Raw genomic sequence first — 18,828 nt, 5'->3', positions numbered from 1 at the left:
GTTGATTTGGGAATAGTTTGGATTTTTTTTTTTGGTGACTAGGAATAGTTTGGATTAATATTGTTTATTTTGATTTATCATTTTTTATTATTATTTATTTATTTATTTTTTTATTAAATAGTGAAAATTAAATTTTATATATTTATAAAATTAAATTTAATTAAATATCTTTTAATAATATTGTAATTATAAAGAATTGGGTCAAAATTATTTATATAAAAAGGACAACTAAAATTTAATATCATATACTATTTGAAAATTTTGTAAAACTCAATAGGATACTTGCCCTTACATATCACCAAGTAGATTTATCTCTGAACTTATGTAAATTTATGCTTTATTATTTATGGGGGTAAAATATTTACTCTTTTAAATTTTTTTAATATAATTTTATTTTAAAAATGTGAACTGCAAATAATGAATAGACATCCACATCATCATCTTTATCACAACACATAACAAATATAAGCAAATAAGTACTTTTCAAATTTTACTTAAATAGTTATTTAAAGTCATAATTATTAATTTAAATTATAATCATATAAATTTTAAATTAAATATTTTTATAATTTTAAAATTTAAAATTATTTAAATTAAATTAAATGAAATAAAAAAAATAAAAATCAAACAAATATAACATCAATTCAATTATACACATGTCATGGTAGATTTCATATATTTTCGTAAATTTTGTATTTATTATTTTTTTTATTTCACATATCATCTAATTCGACAGACAAAAAATTAATCCGTCGTGATATTGAACTCTATTTAAGGGTTTGTCGCTGGTTAATGAGTTGCTGCATGTCAAGGCGGAATTTCGAATCCCGATATTAAACCATTATTCACCTTAACCCATGACAACAATAAAAAAGTCTAACAGTCCATAAATTTAGCCCAACAAAATACATAAATTCAGTTATAATTTTAGTCATTATTATCTTATCTTATATTTATGTTATCTTTATATTTTATCTTATCTTTATTTTTATCTTTCGTAGATAATGCTCTATATATATTTAATTTTACCTTTATAATTCAATCTATCAATAATTAATAAATTTTTTTTATCATTTTTTTTATTTTTCTATTCTTTCACAATTATATTATCCAACACTTGTTTAAACAAACTAGTGAACTAACCACTAAAACAAGCCAACTCGATTTTATTTATTGAATTTAAATTTAAATATAAAAAAAATCCGAATCGGCTCCATTTTTTTAGTTCAAACTTGGGCAAGTCCAGCTGATTTTGGACCACACCCAATCTATAAACAACCCTCGTAGTCCATTCTATGTGCATTTCCACTACTACCTTTCCCAAATTCTCAAATACTCTCTTACTCCCAAATTAAAAAAAAAAACCCACCTCGCTCTGAGTAAACCCTATCAGAACGCCACCACCATCGCCGTCGGTAGTCATAGCCAGTGGCTGCCGTCAAGCCAGTCTCCGTCTTCCTCCTCGGCTCTGTCTTCGAGCCCCCGCTCTCTCCCTCTCTGTCTTCGATCCTCTTCTCCTTTACGTCGTCGCCCCCCGTCTGCTTCGTTCCTCCGTCGCCGTCAGGTTGGTTTTCCGTCACCACCGATAACCTCTGCTTGTTCTGTTTTTTTTTTGGTTAAGTTTTAAGATTTTAAGTTTTTATTTTTGTATGATTTTAAAACCTGGAATAACAGAATAATGTTTCTGATTGAGTTTTTGATTGTTTTGTTATATTTTTTCTTTTATTAATTTGTAAGAAACTAGAATAAACTCTGATGATGGTTGATTTCAGTGATTCTGAAATAATTTTGTTTATGGTATTTCACTGATTTGTTAAATAGAGCCTAGTTGATGGTATTTTGTTAAGTTTTCTGGAACAATTTTATTGATGTTTAATTTTTTTTTTTGCTGGGTTAATTCTCTGTCCTAATTTTTTGATTGTGTTTTTATATTCTTTGCTACATTAATTTGTCTGAAATTATTTAAAATTGTGTTGTTGGCTGTATGTTAAAGATAAAATTGTCACTTTGATGTATTATATATTAATTTCTTAATTTTGTTTTATATTTAATTAAACTGATTAAATTCTAATTTATAAAAGGAACTTAATTTTAAATTTACCGAAATAATAAGATAATTTTAAAAAAAATCACGAAACAATGATTTGCCGCCACGCGGTGAAGTAAAGAGGTACAGCGGCTTCCATTGAGTTTCTTTTTTGTTTCTTGTGTAACTTACTTATCCCGAATCTCAAGTCTTAACTACGGACCAAAGACTACGGTATTATTATACGTAGAAATTCCACAAATACATACATACGCTCTCCTTTTCTTTTCTCCCTCCCCACTCGTAAATCTCTCTCTTCCTCTTCTCCCTTCTCGCTTCTTCTCAAACATCCAGACACCCCCCCCCTCTCTCCAAACCCTATTTTTTCATCAGGGTTTGTTCTATCTGTCTTTTTTCCCCACGCGATCAAACCTAATTTCAGCATTGAAATTCATCGATTATTATTTCAATTAATAATCTTTTTGCCTTTCACCTGTTGCAGGTCGATCGCTTGGTGAATTGGGGTCTCAATTGACCTTTGTTGGATTTAATTTTTCCTCTTAGAGGCTTGAGGGTTTCGGTGTTTCATCTCTATCGCAACCATGTTTACCCGAATTTTCGGTAAACCTAAACAGGAGGCCAATACTCTAACCACATTGGACAAGTTAACCGAGGTAACTCCCATTCGATTCTCCTTAGATACTCATTTTTTTTCTCCTTCTCCTAATCGGGAAATTGTGAATTGTGCATATTCGGTCGATGGAACTATTATCTCTTCAAGTTGCGCGTTAATTATGTTGTAATTTCGTTATATTTTTCTCTTAATTGATAAGCAACGTTATTGTCTTGGGAATTCTGATGCAAACTATGCTAGAGCTATGAAGAAATGAATTCCTCTGTTTATGATGGATGTTGAATATCATCAGTTAAGAGAATTTTCGACTTGTAATTTGTTTTAGAGCTTGTTTGGGTACTATTAAGTGGCTAGGAAAATTTTTTTTAATGAAAATTTTTTTTAGCATGTTTGGCAAAATTTGAGTAGTAAAAGTAAAAGTTTTAGAAAAGTAAAAAAATTTTAGAAGTTACATTTTTTTTAAGGAAAAACAACTATTTGTATTCATGAACTTTGGGAATGCTGATAAAAGTATTCAAACCCTAATTTTTTGTTGAATTTTTGATAAAATTTCCAAATTACCCCACCATTTATCTTTAACTTCAATTCCATAGCTGTTTCTTCTTCCCAAAATCGCAAACTTTCAACTTGAATTCCTCATAATCATTATCACTAGATTGATAAATTAGTAAGACTCCTGTATCTTAGTAAATATTGTTCTAGCAATTAACAATTGGTGTCTGCAGGTTTTCTTCTCAAATTAACTATTTTGTTCCTTGAATCATGTAGACCCTTGAAATGCTAGAGAAAAAGGAGAAAGTGCTCGTTAAAAAGGCAGCAGCAGAAGTTGAAAAAGCCAAAGAATTCACCAAGGCAAAGAATAAGAGGGGTATGTAGCAAAACACATTGATGCTTGTTCTATAGAATATCATTGGGAAATACAATATCTTCTTGCTCTGTATCACTTATATTTTGTGTTGCTGATGCCATTGAGCTTATAAATGCATATTTTGGCCAAATTTTCTTGTTCAGTTTCTCAATGATAGTATCATCAAGAAAAATGGATCAAGCCTGTCAATAAGGCTCATATCCCAATCCATCTACCTTCTTGTTTGGAGTACTTTCTTATTTCTTAAGATAACAAACTTACTCTCTGCTAGTGCTGCAGCCAACCACTACCTTCACACAATCACACCCATATAGAATCAGTGCCATCACCTGATGACATTGAACTATTTATGGGTTGTCTTATTCTTGAATATACAAACATGCTGTTAATAATTATTCCATTCCTAGTTGATGGTAATAATGTTTCCATTCCTACTACTGTAATCCATGTGAACCAAATAGGATTATGGTACCACATTGATCTTATCTATATGAATTCTTTCACCATATCCTCTTTTTTTCTTTCTTTTATCCGTGATTAGCTATGTGAAATGTGGACAATAACGAATCTTATCTTATCCACTTGACCGAGTTTTATAAAAATGATATAGACCCTGCCTAATTTAAGTGCTTGTGTTCTTTCTGTGGAAAATTTTTTTGGAGCTTATTCATGAGTTGATGTTACATTCATCTACTGTGAAATTGATTTTGAATTTCTTCATGCAGCGGCAATACAATGTTTGAAGAGGAAGAGGCTGTATGAGCAGCAAATAGAGCAGCTTGGAAATTTCCAGTTGCGTATTCATGACCAGGTCTGAATGAAACTGGTTTAGTCAATGATTAAACATTTCAGCTTCACTCACTCATGCTGCCAATTTTCTTGCAGATGATAATGTTAGAAGGTGCCAAGGCAACCACAGAAACAGTTGATGCATTGAGAGTAGGAGCAGCTACTATGAAGGCTATGCAAAAAGCAACGTACGTATCACTGTTTATGTTATTAAGTGTTTATTGATTTCACGCATGATATGTTTTTGTCCTCTACTTCCCGGGTTATCTATGATTTGAAAAAATGACAAGTTTAGTATAAAGTCGTGATAATGTGAACATGGAGAATTATGTCATGTGATCTTATGAGCAGGATGCTCATTGTTAAATTATTGAATTGCAATATTATTCTACAGGAACATTGATGATGTTGACAAGACCATGGATGAGATCAATGAGCAGACTGAGAACATGAAACAAATTCAGGAAGCATTGTCAGCTCCAATTGGTTCAGCTGCTGATTTTGATGAGGTTATCTTTTCAAATGTTGATTTTGTTTCCATTATTTGCTTACAGGATATTTGTGCTCTCTTAATAGACTATTTTGTATAGTTATGTAATAAATAAATTTGGACAACATTTTGAATTTGCATGCCTTTTCAGGACGAATTGGAAGCAGAACTTGAAGAGCTAGAAGGTGCTGAGTTGGAAGAACAACTACTTCAGCCTGCAACTACAGCTCCCGCAGCTCCTGTACATGTCCCAGCTGGGCGGCAACCTAATCGTCCTTTCCCCGCAAAGCCTACTGCTGAAGAAGATGAATTGGCAGCTTTGCAGGCTGAGATGGCTCTTTGAGAAGGTCCCTTTTCTCATCTGCAACTCTGTTCAAGCATACGCTATCTGTGCATTATTCTCATTTTAAGTTTAATTAGCATTGCAATTAATAACTAAATTTGATGGTTTGTGTTTGCACGAGTTTTGTGTTTGATATCAACCTTTACTCTTATGCTATACTTTTGCTTTAGCTGCTGGGTTTAATTAGCCCAAACTTTTGCAGGCACTGATATGCATGATAAGTGGCCCCTAAAGAATTTCAACCAGTGACATGGAATATTCTGCCTCTCCGTGATCCGTATCTGTGTAAAAATCATTGAGCAGAGAATGTATATAAAGGTGACAAATATTGAAATGCGCTAAAAAATATAGTTTGAGTTTGTCACCCATTTCGATGTCTTATTTTAAAAGAAGTTGAAAACCCCCACTCTTGTGTAGTTTTTGTCATCCATTGATGCAATTCGGTTAACTATTTCTTTTGGAACCCAGTCCAATTGACATTGCCATTCAGATTGATATATATCACAAACTTTCTAAGGTTGTTGGGGAATCGAACACTAGTGTTTTCAGGAAAAAAAGTAGCCATATTTTTCTTCCCCCGGAAAATACGGACTGTGGTCATATATTATCGGAAGATTTTCAGGTATGCCAATGTACTTGACTGGCATACCGGTATATAATGATTGTATAGCGTTGAGATATTAATTTAATATGCTAACGGCATAGATTTAAATGGAAACTTTTCACATGAGCATGCATTTGAGTATGCAGATCATGGTGAGTAGTTGACCTGCTGTGGCGTTATCCGAAGAAAAAAGAATGGAATTTCTTGGTTTGTCCCGAGGTAGTATTATCTTGAGCGTGGCTGCTAAACGGCTTATGTTTCGGCTTTAGTAGAATGGGCCAGTATAGGGTACAGTGGATTAAGGTTGGCTATGATGGGCCAGAGTGATTGGGCTCCAATTTTAACAATGGAGTGTTCTATTGGGTTTGCATTTTTTTTCAGTAAAGTTAATGTGAAAAGAGTTAGGGATGAGTAGAGGTTGGGTTATTGGATGAGTGGACAGAGTCTAATTCCATTACCTATGGTATAAATTAGCTTGGGGTTTATAACCAAAAGGAAAAAAAATAGCTTGGGGTGAAATATGGATAGGTTGATAAGAGGAAAAAAAGAGAGAAAGAAATGGATATATTTAGCTGGCTGGTTCAAAATGTAGCGAGTTGGCTAGTGAGTTGCAATAGTGAGATGATGCTTCCAAATATGTATTTGATCAAACATACTGATGTTAAAATCCATTAGTGGTGATGTCAGTGATATCAACAAGAATAGATTTTATTGATTATGGAAAACTAATTGGTGAAGAAATGCCAAAAAATGTGTAATTTACTCACCATTGGAAGAAACACAAGTGATTTAGTGAATGTGTTTGGTTGTGGTTAGTTAACCGATTTATTCAATGAAATTAGTGAAGTGCATGTTGGGATTAATTATAAATATACAGTGCTTAAAATGTTGGGATTATTCCACACTGTCAACCATTCTAAACATGCTGACACTGTTCATGCATATTTATCATTCCACATGCCATACCATAGTATATACATGCATAGGAATTGGCTACCAGTATCTCTCAACATCATATTTACATGTATCATGTTCAGATAGCTGGTGCACATTATACAAAGATTTTTAGATCTTTTACCTCCTGATTTCTCCTCTTCTTAGCCAATAAAATCAATTGCTTATATCCTCGTGATCCTCAATTTGCTTAGGAATTGATGGATTTGGTTCAGGTGGCAACATGTTATTGGTTGAATTTCTGGTATAGAAAGGGTTCTCTGAGGTGAGTGGTTCCGGTGGAGTGGGGTCGTGTGTTTGGTTTGATTGGATGTTGTAGATATGAACATATCCATTGCAGGGACTGTGGTCCACCGCACAGTGACGGGTAGATGCTGCCGTAGGCGATGAAGTCGTGATTAGTAGCCAACCGGAGTAGACACTACTCAGTCAGTGAATTCACTGTTGAGGCGGTTGCAAACAGAGAAAGCCCCAAAAGAGAGGAAACTTTTGGATAGAAATCTACACTCGTGTTTGGTATAACGATCCACAATAATATTTTGGAGATAAAAAAATTAAGTCAAGACATTCTAAATTTAATTACTCTCAAAAATCACAATATCTATTTTATGCCCTTCAAAACAATAAATAATTTTTTATTAATTTTTTTAATTATTGAATATAGTTTTAGTGTAAATTTATTTTTTTCAATAATAAATTTATAGATATTAATAAGTTAACTATAATAAAAAGTTAAAGCTAAAAATATTATAAGTTTAAAAATTTGGGTCCCTACTATTAAAATTCTGGTTCTGCCACTGCACAAAGGAGTTGGGATTTGTTGGAATTCTATAAAATATGGTCTGAGACTCTTGCAAATTCCAATATCGAGGATCTGTGATTCCACAAGCCTATATTCAAGTTACGTTGTTTGTCTTTTTTCAAGGTATTATTAGTAATGGATCCCAAAAATTTAAAAAATGAAGACAAATATGTATATTAAAATAAATTTTGTTGAATATTATTAATATAAAAATATAATAGAAATATAAAAATTAAAAAAAGTTAATAAATTTTTTTATTTTTAAAATACTATTTATTATATATAATTTATAAAAAAAGAATTATTTCTAAAGCTTAAACTTAAAACATTTTAATTAAATTATAGATAACTTGTCATCCGAACTAATTTTACTCGAATGAACTAATTAGCATGTTAGCATCTATTGATATACTAATAATTATAATTTAATACTAAAATTATATATAAATACTAAAAAAATTAAATCTGTATATGAAAAGTATGTTTATATAAAATAATAGAAACTTAATTTACAATTTTTTTATTTTTAAAATAATTATTTTTTATATATTTTTAATTTAATTTTTATATACTGTCAGATTAAAGATTTTATGTATCTATTTAATTAAGTATTATAATTAAAAAAATTATTTTTTACATTCATTACGTAAATAATTATTTAAAAGAATAAATATAATTAAATGGTTATGTATATATATTTTAATATATCAAAATTAATTTCTATACTTTTAATTAAACAATTATTCTACTACTCATTATAATTTTCAAATTTTATTTACCTCCCATTCAATTAGAAAGTTTATTTGTTATAATATTTATGAAATAAAATACTTTTTAACCTAAAATAGTTGTTACAAGTAAAATTATTTAAGAGATAAAATTAAAAATTATTATATAATTTTAAAATAAAGAATATTAATTAATAAATAGATACTATTCTTTTTTATCTTAACTGATTTTGAAGAAAGAAATAACAATATTTTTATCTTAACTAATTAGATAAGCTAACTTAATTGTAATTTTTGGCTTAATCAAAAAATGAGCCGTTACATGATGATAAGATTAAGTTAATATTTATCAACTTATCGTACAACTTGATAAAATTATACAAAATGACAATTTGACAAGATCAAGTTGATCAACTTGATATCATGATAACTTGAACAAATAGTGATTTATTTATTTGTCATATCTTTGCTTTCAGAAAATCATATATAGGAGATTGGCTATGTATTGCATAGAATTAGTGAGTAAAAATAAAAAAAAATTAGTAAAGTCTCTCGTATGTGTAATTCTTTTGCATGAAATTTTATAATATATAAGAGAGTATTATAAATTTTTTTATATATTTTGAGAAATTATAATTTTACCACTTATCTTTTATAGATATAATCTCAATTTTGTTTTTTGTTAGATTTATTAAAGATACTGCCAAAACGAATCCAATAATTTTATATGTATTAAATGTGTCACTTCTTATAAATTATTAGATTTTTTAAATAAAAATAAAAAATATTAGATTTTTAAAATAGAAATTAAAAAATATTATAAAAAGAGTATTGATAGTTTTTATAAATATAAAACATATTAGTATATACATAAATAAATATTTTTAATATATAATATTTTAAAAAAACACGTGTAATCTTTTGTTTTAAAATAAATAAATATAAAATATATAAATATATAAAAAATTTATTAAGATTAATTATTATACAGTATTTCTTAATTACATAATATAAAATAATTAGATTATTTATTAAAAATATTTAAAATATTGTAATAGTTAATTTTGTTAAAAATATATTATTATATAATATATTTTTTATTTAAATATTTGTAAACATGCATTTTATTCAAAATATTATATATAATACAAGAAAATGTTGAGTTTTTTCACATTTTTAAACAAACGTTTTTGAATTTTTTTATTTATATTCTTAAAAGAAAGGTATTTAACATTAATCTACATGCTCTAATACACTCTAACTAAATGGCATTATTGAAAGGAAGAATAAATATCTTCTTGAAATAGCATATGCCATTATGTTTGAGGGTAATAATGTTCCAAAGTATTTATGAAGAGATGTTGTCTTAACAACAGCCTATCTCATAAATCGAATGTCCACATGTGTGTTAAATTACTGCACATTGTTGAATACTTTTAAAAATAATTTTTTAGCATGTAGGTTGCATTCTGACTTACCTTTAAAAGTATTTAGTTGCATTATGTTTTTATATACAACTTCATATCGAAATAAACTTGATCCAAGAGTAGAAAAATACATTTTTATTGGCTATTTCCAAAGTCAAAAGGGTTATAAATGTTTTAATCCATACACCAAAAAATTTTATGTAAACATGGATGTTACTTTTTTGGAACATAAAACTTTTTTTCAGAAAAATTCTCTTTAAGAAAAGATCTAAGGGAAGAAATTTTTTTGCATGAACCTTTATCCACTCATATCTTACATATTGAGGATACAACTTTCACTAATCTAAGTAAATTTTGAAACAATTGCAAAACAAGATGTGGAAACTAATTCTAAAATTGTGCCAGAATTAGTTGGATTCCAAACAGGAAAATAAATACCACAATCAGAAAATGAGCTTCGGTGTTATGTTCAGAAATATTCCAAGAAGACTAGAGATCAGCCCATCATCTCTGTACCAGTTCAATCTGAAAACCCAAAAAATAGCCCAACTATAGTACGAACTTCCAGGTAAATATGAAATTGTCACTTCTAATAATAACTTGCCAATAGCCCTTAGAAAAAACAATCAGAACCTGCACCAAAAGGTACTCAAAACCAACACCAACTATCCTATTTTCAATTATGTCTCTTACCAAAATCTCTCTAAAAAATATCGAACTTTTACTTCTAAAATTACAAATCTGTTTGAGTTTAGGAACATAGAGGAAGCACTAGATGATACCAATTGAAAATTAACAAGGATGAAAGAGTGGCATGCACTCAAGAAGAATGAAACTTTGGAAATTGTAGATCTGCCACAGAATACAAAATTGATTGGCTGCAGGTGAATTTTTACCATCAAGTACAATGCTGATGGAAGCATAGAGAGCTATAAGGCTAAGTTAGTAGTTAGGGGATATACACAAACCTATGGAGTAGACTATCGAGAGACTTTTGCTCCACTTGTCAAACTCAGTTCTTTGCGGATTCTCTTATCTCTAGCTGCGAATTACAATTGGCATTTACATCAATTGGATATAAAAAATGCTTTCATGAATGGGGAGTTAGAGGAAGAGGTATTCATTAAACTTCCACCTGGATTTGAGGCTGAACTACGAAGGAATAAAGTGTGCAAACTAAAAAAATCTCTATATGGATTGAAACAATCCCCAAGAGAATGGTTTGAACGACTTGGAATGGTGGTGAAGGAACTTGGTTATACTCAAAGCCAAGTTGACCATACACTTTTCTATAAACATTCAGCAGCTAATAAGTCTGTCATCTTAATTGTATATGTGGATGACATTATTCTGACAGGTGATGATTTTTTGGGCTAAAAGACTCGAAGGAGAAGCTTGCCAAAGCATTTGAAATCAAAGAACTTGACTCATTAAAATACTTTATTGGAATTGAATTTACAAGGTCTAAGGAAGCTATTTTTATGAACCAACAAAAGTACATCCTAAATATTTTAAAAGAGACGGGATTACTTCGTTGTAAAGCTGCTGAAACACCTATAGAGCCCAATTTAAAATTGAAGCTAGCTGAACTAAAAAATATAATGGACAAAGGGAGATATCAGCGGTTGCTAGGGAGGATAATCTATTTATTCCATACACGCCCGAATATAGTCTTTGCTGTGAGTATGGTAAGTTAGTTTATGTGTTCACCTAGTCAAAAACATATGAATGCTGTCTTTAGAATCCTAAGGTACTTGAAGGGGTTGCATAGGAAAGGATTACTCTACAAAAAGCATGGACATCTTCAAGTAGAAGCTTATACAGATGCGGATTGGGTTGGGAATGTCATAGATAGAAGGTCAACATCTGGGTATTGTACTTTTGTTGGCGAAAACCTGGTTAGTTGGAGGAGTAAAACAATGTATTGTGGCATGAAGTAGTGCAGAAGCTGAGTTTAGAGTAGTGGCTCATGAAATATGTGAAGCACTATAGGTAGAGAAAATCCTATAAGAACTAAAAGTTTCCATTTCTCCACCAATGATGTTGTATTGTAACAACAAATCTGCAATTTCTATTTTTCATAATCTAGTGTTGCATGATAGAACTAAACATGTTGAAGTTAACAAGCATTTTATCAGGGAAAAGATTGAGAGAGGACAGATTTACATCTCATATGTTCCAACTACGGAACAATTAGCAGATGTTCTAACTAAAAAATTACCCAAGAAGACTTTTGATAGCATAATAAGCAAGTTGTCAATGAATGATATCTTCAAGCCAACTTAAGGGGGAGTGTTGACTAGATCAAATAAAAATTAGATTCCTAATTCCTTTCGGAATCTTTTATGTAAATAAAATTAATTATAAATTTTTTGCTTTTCTGGTTTAGCTTAATTTTAGCAATTTTATGATTATAAATCTTTCCTTTATTTTAGGCTAGTATTTTTCCCTTCTTTCTTATTTTATAGTTATTTCTATTTCTATAATTCATCTATAAAGAGACTGATTCTCTATACATTTGAAAATATAATATATTCAAATACTTCAACTTTTTTCTTTTTATTTCTCATTCTTTGCAACGACTTCTAAGACTAATTTATATTTGAACAAATTTAAACCTAAAATCAATTCAATAAAAAATCATCTTTAAAATAGTTTGATTTCATCCAAAACTTAAATTAGTTTCTATGAAAGAGGTAAATCCTAAATTTGTACCCGAAAGATTTTAGCGCTGATAAAATAGTATCGGACTTTTGTTATTGACAAAATAGTCCCCAAAAGATTTTAAAATTTGACAAAATCAACCAACCGTAAAAAGATGACGTCACAGTAAACGAAAATATAGACGTGACCATCGCTAGAACTCTCTACCACCATCGAAGCTCTCTTCTAACGGCCACATCAGCATTTTCTGTTCACTGTGACGTCATGTTTTTTTAAAATTTTTTGGAAACTATTTTACCAATAACAAAAATCAGATACCATTTTGTCAACGTCAGAATCTTTCGATTTGATATTTACCTCTAAATTATGTTTCCTTATCTTTACTAGCCCCGCCAGCGCCCGCTAGAAAACCACCACACATTGCCGATAACTATTATCTCATCATTGCCAAATGCCAATCGCTATGAGCACGTGGAATCAATCCATACTTCAACAGATAAGATATCACCACTATTGTTCCAACGTTCTTCAAAGTTCAAACCACCAAAAGTTACAAAATAGTCGCAATATTTCAAAGGTCATCCCGTGCTTTGCTTTCAATAAACAAATTATATTTGATTATGTCTAATTTCATAATCAATTAAACATTTAGATGATTTCAAGATACATTTTTTATTTTCAAATAATTGAGGTTATCCTAAAAAGTATTTAATTTTATAATTTCAAAATACATTCAATTATGTTTTTGAATTTGGCCAACATTGAAAATTACAATTGATTTATAGATACATCTCAAACATTCAACCTTTGTCACAAACTCTCTGGCAGCAGCCTTAGTAGGCCAAAAACAAACCCCTCTCAAGGATCCTTGTATGGTTTCCACGCCTTTCAAGCAATGTTTTTGACATTTTTATATCGGTGGAAAAGGGAAGGAAAGATAAGGGGTTTTGAACAATAGAATCAAGAAGGGAAAAAGAGGACTCATTACTTTCCAAAAAGGCTTATTCAATGATGAACTACAATAATAATAATAATAATAATAATAACAACAATAATATATGCTCGAACAGAATTTTGAACAACATGCAAGATTGCAATTGGAATGAAAGTATAGCAAAGAAACTAATCTAAGAAGCAGCACATATCTAACCTTATTTGTTCTGGTGTAGCAAAAGCTAACAGGCCCGCAAAAATTGAAGAGGTAGGTATTAGCCAGCAACCCTGATTTTCATTTTTAAATACATCATCACCACCATGGTAGAACATATTAAGGACAAAGCATGAGCTGAGTTGAGTATTATTTCTCAGAAGCCACGGTCCTCAGCGGATGATGGCAAATACTATAAATGGCACCACTTGACAACATGTGCTGGTATATGTAGAGATATCATACATTGGCGCTTCTAAATCCATGTGTCATCTCAATCAGTGATCTGGTCATAGCCCCCGTTCTCTGGAGATTGGTGGGCCCCCGGACCTGTTCTTCCTGCACACAGGAAATGTCTGCCTTAAACCACAGAAAAGGAAAGTGTGTAGGTTTTGCTGACACCTCTGGGGTTCATACCTGCCATCTCATAGCCGGAATTTCTTGATTCCGGATGGCTTCCCCAGTCTGTTGACCGGGGAGGCGTCATGTGCAAACCAAGCTGTTGAATCATGTAATGACTTCCCCCCATAGTTTGATGCTCTTCATTTCCCCGGATTGGATTTCCACTAGTAGAGTCAACTGGGCGGTAACCTAAGCTCGATACCGAGTCACCAACTGGTGACGGCAACTTACTAGCAGAGGCATCACCTTTTGCACCAGGACCACTATCCTTCTTGGAGTCAACAAAAAATGTACCGACAATAACCTAAAGTGAATACCATTTAACAAAAGTGACTTCATGGAGTATTTCATATCAGACTGCTTGGTAGTAGAGGAAATAGTATGCACAAAAGTAATAAAGTTTGAAATTTGACAACGCATATATTTTTGTTTTTCATTCTAACATTTTCTCCTATATCTTTATCTTTATTCTAACCAAGGACAACCGTAGATGTTGTCCCCCCACGGGCGCTTTCTCCTCCTCCTCTCTCACTAAAAAGTACAATCACATTTCTGTTCTGAGAATAGATGCAAACATGCGAAGAAGAGTATGTCTCAACACTCACGGATGCAAGTTCTTTAAAAAGAAAGGATGAAGATACTGATAAAGGTAAAAGAAAAGAAAGATGTAAGGCGAAGAAACAAAATCTTGTATATCCCACCTACAAAGTTCATCCATAGTCCTGAAATTACCTGAACTGGACCAGCCGCTTTAAGGGGTCCACCAACTCCACCACCAATTATTTGCCCATAAGTATTAGATAAGCATACACTCAGACCACCAGATCGATTTCCAAGTTCATTACGAACATAGGAACCAGTAAGAGAAATAATATCAAACCGACCCTGATATTAAAGCAAGAAATACTTAAATATAATAAAGCTGAGATAAATGTACTATGAGGGACTGAAATATGAAAATCTAAAAATGAAAAGACAGCCTTTTCAATTAAGAAAAGCAATTAAATAGTAAAGATCAATTTAATCACATATTTAGTAATTGTTCATGTACAAATCAATATCTTAATAATTTAGTGATAATGTAGTAGCATGATAGTACTATAACTACGGCTTCATTGGCACTAACTTTAAAAGTTAGTATTCAAGACCTAATATACAGAGTTTCAATCGAGGCTCTTCTTGTTATCTGTACTCTTTAAGGTAATTAAAGAGTGAAGACCAAGTTTCTAACAGGAAGTGGGTGCAAGAGGTATCAACATAAAATGAGACTACTCTCCATAGCTCTTGCATTTATACAAACAACCCATAAACACATGCATGTGTATGCATAATTAACAAAATGGAGAAAGAAATAGGATGATTGAGAACATTGAGAAAATACTGAGGGAGAAAAAAAGCCTTGCCATTTCTATTAGAGATCAGTTCAAATGTGCAAAATTTAATCACCTAATTTAGTGACAATAGTAAAAATATTGAATAAAATGAAAAAATCAAAAGAGAACAAAGAAGATTTTGAGCCATTTGCATAATGAAACTGAAATCAGATTTTAAAGGTTGCAATGGTTGCATTTCCTTTCGAAGATCATTTGAAGTACAGGGATCTGTGACAAAATTACAGTGCTCAATATTTTACCTCATATGTAACGTTGCCTCCTGAGGTTGCTGGCTGACGAAGAGAGGCATTGGATATGGAACCAGATGCAGACAAAATGCACATCTCACGCTTACTTTGTTGCATAAATAACATAATTTTTTGGCCAACATCCTGTTGAATACATGTTCAAGTAAATTATGGAAGCATCACAGAACAGAGTAAAGATGAACTTAATAAAATTAGGAAAATGGAAGGAGAAAAAATGGGACATAGGTTATAAATCAAGACATATTAATTAAACCCTGTGACTATTCACATCATTCAGTCAAAGGTTAGCTGTAGCTATTAGGCACACCAATTGTGCCTCACCTGGATCCATCGATGGCCCCATTAAGCATGTGTAACCTGGTTAACTTTGCAATCAATTGTCAGTAGAATGCCCCCTCCCAATACACCCTCTCAATTACAAGAGACATTGCCACATTATTTAATCAAATCTCCTCCCATCAACTCACTACTCATTTAAAACTTAATCTACCAAGAAAGTATCATTTTACAAGGCTAAAATCACCAATAAAACAAACATAGGAAGTCACATGAAAAAAGTTGAGTCTCTATGAGACACTGGTGATTGATAAGAAAGATCAGTTCTCCAATTGAAATCTCAGTAGGAATAACCATGGAGATAAGACTAAGGGAGAGCTAAGATTTTCTCTTTTCTCCTTTTCCTTTAGGGAGAAGGAAGGAGTGTGGAGAATAGAAAGAAATCCAACTATAATGGTGAGCCTAGTCAATGGATAGTACATACAACATGGTTGGTATCTATGCGCATTGTGCACCAAGGGTTGTCAGGCAAGATGTGCCTAGATGTATATTAGCTTATTAAACCTATGGGGCTCCAATTTTGTCTGCTATAATCACGGGTTACGTACTCACCATGTGCAGCAAGCAGATGCAGAAATCTAAAATTCAAGAAACAAATGTTCCGGGACTGAGAATGATGCATACCTCACCAGCAGCTACAGCAATGACATGCGGAGTGAAGCCTTGTCCTGCATTGCCTGCATCACCCATTGACAACAGAAGCATCAAAATAGAAGTCTAGACTCTACCATGCACTCAATACCATTGTTTAGTTTGTAAGATGGTGTGATGGATTCACAGTTTACTTTCACCCACTACTCTTGAGGAAACACGAAATAATTGCAAAAGAAAAAAGTGAATGCCAAATTTTTGTATGGAATTTTCATAAATTTTCAACATTGATGGCATAAACCACAAACTTGACTTTGTTAACAAATTAGTGGCAATAAGCTGCACAACCTCGAAACTGAATAAATGGCATTTCACACAAGTGATTAAATATAAGTTTCTCCACTGAATCTAATAAACCACCCATGAAGTGGGCAAAAAGGCCAAGGTAAAGTCTGACTCTGCATGTGAAATTGAAAACAAAAGCATAACATAGTAGCATACACCAGCAAACATATGAACTCCATTACACTTGAAATCAGAAGGCATTCATTGCCATCAACACATATAATTCATGCTTTCCTTACTTAGATCAAGGCTAGCACTATCTGTGGCTAAATCCACTCATTGTGAACCACTTCTATACTGTTAACTGTTAAAAAATGATTTAAGATGAAGCCAATATAGGAAAAAGAAAATGTTCACTATTTTACTGAATACTGTTTAAGTTGCTGAAGCACAAACTATTATTTCTTACTCCTTCGACTTTTGAAGTGAAAAAAATGAAATACTATGTGCACAAAACAGACAGCAAGAAATACAGCAGTATGAACACTACTAATCCGTCTTTTCCATCAGACTGATCATGTTTCGCAGGAAGCATATCATTTCTGTTGCGGTGTATCCAAGAAAATTAATATTAAGCAGAGTTAAAACTTTTAGTACTAACATTTCAATACAATACTGCTAAGAAGGATCATCAGTTGCCAATTTCTGTTGACCAGCCAGGCATAAAAAATTTGGTCATGCAATAGAATAATAATATATTCTAAAAAGCACCAAATGAGAACTCAGAACTCAAACCAATAATGCATTTTATTTTAATAAAAATAAAGGGTTAAACAATGACCAAGACCAATTCAATTATGAACCATAAAAGAAGAATATTCAATTAACCACCAGAAACTTAGAATAAGAAGCAGCTCTTAAAACTTAAAAGCAATGCTTTTTCAGAGGTATATGCCCAACACGTCGAACAAAAACATGCAGGGCCAAAAAAAAAAAATCCAAACTTTAAATTAAGCTCATCCACCTAACTAACACAATAGAAATCCCTCATTTGCTAACGAAATCGCAAATAGAAACCCTACGAATTGGTAAAATAACAAAGCAACAGAGAGGAAAATCGAATTAGAGAAGCTGACCTAAACCAAAGGAGTGCGATTTCTTGGAAGAGGAGGAAGGAAACGAGGAACCACCCAAGGCACGAGGCTGGTGAGGAAGGGATTTCTTTGCAGCGGAGGAGGAGGAGGTTGGGGAGAAGGAGTGAGCGGCGGAAGATGACGTCGTAGAGGCTTTCTTCGCAGCGAGGGCTTGCTCGGGAGTACCGTACTTGCGAGGCCGACCTCTCTTCCTCTTCGCCGGTGGCTCCACCAGCTGCGACGACACTGCCGACGGCACCGTGTGAGGGTACAACATGTGCGAGTGGGCCCCATCGGTGTTCCCTAAAAGGCCGTTGGTCGGCGACACCGCCGTCGAGGCTCCCACGCCGGAGGGCGCGGCGGCGCTCTGGTGGTGCTGCTGGTGGTGATGCTGTTGCTGGTGGTGGTGCTGTTGTTGTTGTTGGTGGAAGTAGGAGCTGAGTTGGTTGTCATTAGGTTCCATTTTTTTTTTAGTTTTTTCTTTTTTCTTTTTTTTTAATTTGTTGGAGTAAAGAAGGGAGAAACGTGGGTGTGTGTCAGTGTGGTGCTGCGAGGGCAGCCACTGCGAAATTATTTTATTTTTTTAAAAAAAGAAATTGTGTTTTTTTCTAACCAACAAAAAATACTTTATCGGTGTTATCTATGAAGAATGGTGGGTTTTCAACCGTCCGATTGGTGTTTTTGGTTGATACTTTTTGAGTTTTGACCCTTCGTTATATCTGCTCCTTTTTTTTTATAAATTTATTTATTTATTATGGGAAAGGGGTCAGACGTGGGTATTTGTATGGGTGACAAAGAAGCAGTGAGAAGAACTGACACTGACATCTCAAATTACAATGTTACGATCCGAATCCGACCCGATATTTAGGAAATTTAAATAATTTATTATTTTTATTAATATGATAATATTAACATATAATTAGTTATTTGTATAATTTTTTATATTAATAATATATAAAAATT

General features: G+C 32.3%; 2 protein-coding genes across 3 annotated transcripts; one reads left to right on the top strand and one right to left on the bottom strand.

The window, feature by feature from the left end:
• Positions 1-1,216: 1,216 nt before the first annotated feature.
• LOC112695375 (vacuolar protein sorting-associated protein 32 homolog 1) lies at positions 1,217-5,679 on the top strand. 2 transcript variants are annotated; one of them, XM_025747693.2, is made up of 8 exons: positions 1,217-1,564; positions 2,529-2,700; positions 3,429-3,528; positions 4,254-4,339; positions 4,414-4,505; positions 4,712-4,826; positions 4,959-5,154; positions 5,353-5,679. In XM_025747693.2, exons 2-7 carry the CDS (start codon positions 2,629-2,631, stop codon positions 5,148-5,150), a joined length of 657 nt encoding a protein of 218 aa, XP_025603478.1. In that variant the 5' UTR covers positions 1,217-1,564; positions 2,529-2,628; the 3' UTR covers positions 5,151-5,154; positions 5,353-5,679. The 2 variants fall into 2 exon arrangements, with proteins under 2 accessions (XP_025603478.1, XP_025603477.1); XM_025747692.3 differs by lacking the exon at positions 1,217-1,564 and adding an exon at positions 2,201-2,420.
• A 7,638-nt stretch (positions 5,680-13,317) lies between these two features.
• On the bottom strand, positions 13,318-18,497 carry LOC112695374 (AT-hook motif nuclear-localized protein 14). Its single transcript, XM_025747689.2, has 6 exons — positions 17,869-18,497; positions 16,481-16,533; positions 15,512-15,643; positions 14,611-14,763; positions 13,894-14,182; positions 13,318-13,815 (listed from the first exon to the last, which is right to left on the bottom strand). The coding sequence occupies exons 1-6, from the start codon at positions 18,326-18,328 to the stop codon at positions 13,751-13,753; spliced, it is 1,152 nt and encodes a 383-aa protein (XP_025603474.1). The 5' UTR covers positions 18,329-18,497; the 3' UTR covers positions 13,318-13,750.
• Positions 18,498-18,828: the final 331 nt, after the last annotated feature.

Source organism: Arachis hypogaea, chromosome 6, assembly GCF_003086295.3.
Source record: "Arachis hypogaea cultivar Tifrunner chromosome 6, arahy.Tifrunner.gnm2.J5K5, whole genome shotgun sequence".
Classification (NCBI taxonomy): Eukaryota; Viridiplantae; Streptophyta; class Magnoliopsida; order Fabales; family Fabaceae; genus Arachis; species Arachis hypogaea.
Note: the sequence above shows the minus strand (reverse complement) of the source record. Positions and strands in the feature narration are given on the sequence as shown.

Coding starts and splice junctions, on each gene's coding strand:
- LOC112695374 (XM_025747689.2), bottom strand. CDS start 18,328: ATGGAACCTAATGACAACCAACTCAGCTCCTACTTCCACCAACAACAA. Junction 15,644..16,480: donor TTGCTGTAGCTGCTGGTGAG/GTATGCATCATT, acceptor TGTATTCAACAG/GATGTTGGCCAAAAAATTAT. Junction 14,764..15,511: donor GAGGCAACGTTACATATGAG/GTAAAATATTGA, acceptor CTTTAATATCAG/GGTCGGTTTGATATTATTTC.
- LOC112695375 (XM_025747693.2), top strand. CDS start 2,629: ATGTTTACCCGAATTTTCGGTAAACCTAAACAGGAGGCCAATACTCTA. Junction 3,529..4,253: donor CAAGGCAAAGAATAAGAGGG/GTATGTAGCAAA, acceptor TTCTTCATGCAG/CGGCAATACAATGTTTGAAG. Junction 4,340..4,413: donor AGTTGCGTATTCATGACCAG/GTCTGAATGAAA, acceptor ATTTTCTTGCAG/ATGATAATGTTAGAAGGTGC.